This window comes from Octopus bimaculoides, chromosome 14 (genome assembly GCF_046866305.1).
Source record: "Octopus bimaculoides isolate indiv1 chromosome 14, ASM4686630v1, whole genome shotgun sequence".
Lineage (NCBI taxonomy): Eukaryota > Metazoa > Mollusca > Cephalopoda > Octopoda > Octopodidae > Octopus > Octopus bimaculoides.
This window is the reverse complement of record NC_142941.1, coordinates 3,939,376-3,944,375: the sequence shown is the minus strand read 5'-3', so window position 1 is coordinate 3,944,375 and position 5,000 is coordinate 3,939,376. Positions and strand designations below refer to the sequence as shown.

The following is a 5,000-nucleotide window of genomic DNA, read 5'->3' as shown; positions in this document are numbered from 1 at the left end:
ATCCAGTGCTTTAAGCAAGTCATCTCCACCATGTGAAATTACAGCTGACTGGCAGACAAGCAAAGCACATACATTGCATATGTATGTTCAATAATAGATATATATTATCATCAGGTGATGCAAGTTACAGAGAGGGTCATAGCCCAACTAATTAGGGAGAGAGTTAGTCTAAATGAGATGCAGTTTGGTTTTGTGCCTGGAACAAGCACCACTGATGCTATATTTCTGCAGGAGAAATACATAACCAAAGATAAACCTCTGTACTTGTTTTTGTTGACTTGAAGAAAGCCTTTGACGGGGTCCCCTGATCCCTTATCTGGTGGACAATGCAGAAACTAGGGATAGATGAGTGGTTAGTGAGAGCTGTACAAGCGATGTACAGGGATACTATCAGTAAGGTGAGGGTTGGCAATGAGCAGAGTGAAGAATTCAGGGTACAAGTAGAGGTTCACCAGGGATCAGTCCTCAGACCCCTCTTGTTCATTATAGTCCTCCAGGCAATAACAGGAATTCAAGACAGGCTGTCCCTGAGAGCTCCTCTATGCCGATGACCTTGTTCTTATAGCTGAATCATTACCAGAACTAGAGATAAAGTTTCAAGTATGGAAGCAAGGTCTAGACTTAAAGGACTTTAGAGTTAACCTATCAAAAACCAAAGTCCTAGTAAGTAGGATGGCCCTGCTTGATCTGTAGAAAAGGTGTAGGTAGAAACTCCATAAGATGTGTCTGGTGTAAGCTATGAACACATAAGAGGTGCAGCAATAGGTAAAAAAGCTTTTGTGTGTGGAAGATGCACAGGTACAATAAAATCCATGTTTCCTTCATTTCTGCTTCCTTCAATATCTCCTTCTGTTTTGCTCCACTTATGAATTGTTTTTCCAGTTAGTGGTGATGGTCTCCATATTAATACTCGGCTGCCATACTGCTTAATACATTCAATGACTTACAGTTTCTATAAAGTTATTTATGTCTGTTTTGCCTGTGTATTGTCACAGAGAGAAATATCTCCAGCTGAATAATTAAACTGACAGGTAACAGATGGTATCTGCCCTCTAAAGGACAAACAATACAGGCTGGATTACTGTGAGCCACCTCTTCCCAGAAATAAGAACGGGGTCGTAGAGGGTCAACACCTCCTACCTAGAAAAAAGTCCAAATGACAGAAGCATTGGTGACCATTCAAAACGTATAAGAGCTGAGAAAGAAAGGCTTTCATTCAGAGAAACATATTCAGGCCCTGGCCCAGAACCCACAAGGGAGGTGGGAGGCAGGAGACCCTAAAAATAGCTGGAGGCAAAATACTTAGGGAAACCTGAAAATGCAGGGATCCAAGTGGAGAGATACACAAAAGAACAGCCTGCATTCAAGAATAGTGGAGAAAAGTATTGGATGGCCAATGGTCCATAGGGATTGGGGATGGCTCAAGTAAGAAATTGGTTAAATTTGATAAATATTTCACCAATTAACAAACAATAAACAAGTGATGATGGTTGAACCAGTGCATGTGTTATTATTATTATTGTTGGTGTAATGACCCTCCCAAGACACGACATACACGGGACTGTTTTCCAGGATGGTCACCATTCAGTGGCTTCATCATTAACAATATTAGATGATGAGGAATTTATAAAGATGGTGGTGGTGGACAATAACAACAATGACAATTGCGATGATAGTGGTGGCAGTGATAGAATAATTGATGACCACAAAACCGACAAATATTAACCATCTCCCACCACCACCACCATATTCTACCAACACACATTTACTTCTTCCTTCCTTCCTTTCTTTCTTTCTTTCTTTCTTTCTTTCTCTCATCCTTTACAGATCAAGATTCTTTGGGTAGTTATGCTGTTGCCAATGGTAAAGTGACGTCCATATCCAGACATCCTTCTGCCGTCTTTGTCCACATATCAGTTGGCACATGCAGTGGCACTCTGATATCAAAACACTTCATCCTCACAGCATCCCACTGCACGTGAGTAAACGTTTATCCAGGGTGGCGGCAGCGGTGTGTGTGTGTGTGTGCATGTTGGCAGGAGGGGAGAAGAAAATAAATGCTGAGGTCTGTTTGAGTGAAGGTAATGAGTTACATTGACATTTACACACACGTATATATATGTGTGTACATATATATATATATATATATACACACAATGGGCTTCTTTCAATTTCCATCTACTAAGTCCACTCACAAGGCTATTGTAGAAGACACTTACTGAAGGCGCCACACACTGAGGCTAAACCCAGAACCATGTGGTTGGGAGGCAAGCTTCTTACCACACAGCCATGCCTACCCCTAAAATTGTGTTTGGCAATGAAAATCAAAGTATATATGTAAAGCATGATGTATCATTTATTATTTGTGTACAATATATTCCTTTACCTCACAACCTGACTATTATATCACTGCTAGGAGTTGCACAAAGACACTCTATCCTCCAGCCCTCTCATCCACTATCCATACCAGTTCAACACAAACACCTTCTGACCTCCAGCTCTATCCTCCACCCTCCATCTATGCTGCTAATCCAATACAAACACCTTCTGGCCTCCAGCTCTATCCTCCACCCTCCATCTATGCTGCTAATCCAATACAAACACCTTCTGGCCTCCAGCTCTATCCTCCACCCTCCATCTATGCTGCTAATCCAATACAAACACCTTCTGGCCTCCAGCTCTATCCTCCACCCTCCATCTATGCTGCTAATCCAACACAAACACCCTCTGTCCTCTAGCACTCTCATCCATGTTCCATATATGTTACCAGTCCAATATAATCTCTACCTTTGTTTCTCACCAGTTTTAAACCTCCACCTATTGAAGTTTATGTTGGAGACAAAAAAAAATACTCTGGAATGAAATACACAATTAAAGCTGTCATCCGGCATCCAGACTATGGTGGGAATGTAACAGGCAGAAGTACGTGGACCTACATTCTCTCTTTCTGAATATACATGGTGGTGGTGTTTATTGCTCTGTGTTTCTTTCATGCTCTGTGTTTCTTTCATGCTCTGTGTTTCTTTCAATTAATTTTAAATATAACAAAGAATTTAGTAAAATAACTTAGTTATCATTAAGCTAGTGTTAAGAACATAAATTGTGACTAAGGTTTGGTGGAAGATTTTAATTCAAAACTTATGAAAACAAGACATTTGTACTCAGAGCCAGAGGCAGTTTCAGCTGGGTTGGTACAAAAGGGTTAGAAAGTATTTACTCAAATTTGTTCTTCCAGCATTATACCCTGTTTACACGATATAATTTGTCAAATTGCATGCTGGGAAATATGGCAACCAGGGATTAACTAAATTCGATTTGTTTCTCCTTATTTGGCTATTTTCAACAGAATCCATTCATCATTCCAATCATTTTTTTGTTTTTTGATTTTCTTGGAATCAACAGGAAACGACATTGCCATGTTGTACACCAAAGTTCCAGTGCAGCTGTCGAAATCTGTGCAGATTGCCGACATGATTAAACCTGTGGATGTGAACAATTTGAAGAATACCTGCTATGTGGCAGGTTGGGGGAGATTAAGTAAGTATAAAAATGGCTTTGACGTCATTAATTCTATGCTAATCCTGTTTGTTTTAATTGTTGTTGGTTGTTGTTGTTGCTGAGGCAGTGGTTGTTGTTGTTATTACCATCATCATCATCATCATCATTAGGGCTTCAACCATTCCGGCATCTGACAAAATCCTTAACAGTATTTCTTGAGACTTTATATTCTGAATTCAAATGTCACCAAGGTTAACTTTGCCTTTTGTCCTTTTGGAGGTTAATAAAATAAGTACCAGTCATGCAGTGGGGCTGATAAAATCGACTGGTTCCTTAAAATTTCAGGCCTTGTGCCTATGGCAGAAAGAATTATTGTTATTATTAAGTCGGTGTTAGGCAGTGAGTCTTTGCAAATTACCCAGTGAATATACTGAGCTGCTCTATCCTGCCTGTTGAGATATTCTGTAGATGTAAGAAGACTGCACATGGAGACAACATGATCGATGGTTTCATGGAATCATGTCATAAGCTTTGCGATAGTCAATCCAGGCCATTCCTAGATTTTTTCTCCTTCATTTACAATCTTGGATTACCATTTTGTCTCTCAGTAGTTGATCTTTGGTACCTCTGCTTCTCTTCTTACAGCCTTTTTGTTCTATCGGTAATATATCGTTCTCATCAAGAAATTTATACAGTTCTTCTGACAGTAACTTCCACATTAACATTATTATTATTATTATTATTATTATTATTATTATTATTAAGGCTGCAAGTTGGCAGAATTGTTAGCACGTTGGGCGAAATGCTTAGCGGTATTTCATCTGTCTTTACGTTCTGAGTTCAAACTCTGCCAAGGTCAACTTTGCCTTTCATCCTTTCGAGGTCAATAAATTAAGTACCAGTGAATCACTTGGGGTCAATGTAACTGACTAGTCCCCTTGTGCCTTTAATAGAAAAGGTTATTTGTATTTGTAGGTCGCAAGAAAAAGATATTAACAAATACGTTACACGAGGGAGTCATGGTTACGGCTGAAGCAGGCGACTGCAGGTCTGAGAACAGCTCCTTCTCGGATGATTCTGATATCTGCATGAAATGGTTCAAGCCGAAGTTACAGACCACAGCTAATGTAAGTCAATACATTTTGTGTCTCAATTTGTAATTAACCTCAGTAATTAATAACTTTAATTATGATAATTATTTACACCTATTCATGTACAGAATAGTACATCTAATTAGGTAGACACAGAGAGACAGACAGACGGACGGATGGACAGTCAAATATATATATATATATATATATATATATATATATACATATATATATACATATATATATATATACATATATAAATATATAGACTAGACAGATAGATAAATGGATACATGATACATACATACAGACAGAAAGACATACATAGACAGACAGATAGATATATAGACAGATTGATAATTATAAAACAGTTGTTTTACTGTTTTCTTTTTTATTTTTTTATTCATTTAT

General features: G+C 38.5%; 1 protein-coding gene across 2 annotated transcripts in view; it reads left to right on the top strand.

Annotated features, from left to right (window-relative positions):
- Positions 1 to 5,000, top strand: part of LOC106870108 (chymotrypsin-like elastase family member 2B) — a 6,979-nt gene that overhangs the window by 1,464 nt on the left and 515 nt on the right. Inside the window, exons 2-5 of one of the 2 annotated variants that reach the window (XM_014916094.3) lie at positions 1,828 to 1,978; positions 2,804 to 2,922; positions 3,403 to 3,537; positions 4,474 to 4,625. In XM_014916094.3, the coding sequence (XP_014771580.1) occupies positions 1,828 to 1,978; positions 2,804 to 2,922; positions 3,403 to 3,537; positions 4,474 to 4,625 (557 nt within the window). The remainder of the gene's footprint in view (positions 1 to 1,827; positions 1,979 to 2,803; positions 2,923 to 3,402; positions 3,538 to 4,473; positions 4,626 to 5,000) is intronic. The other variant, XM_089363223.1, reaches the window with a different exon arrangement.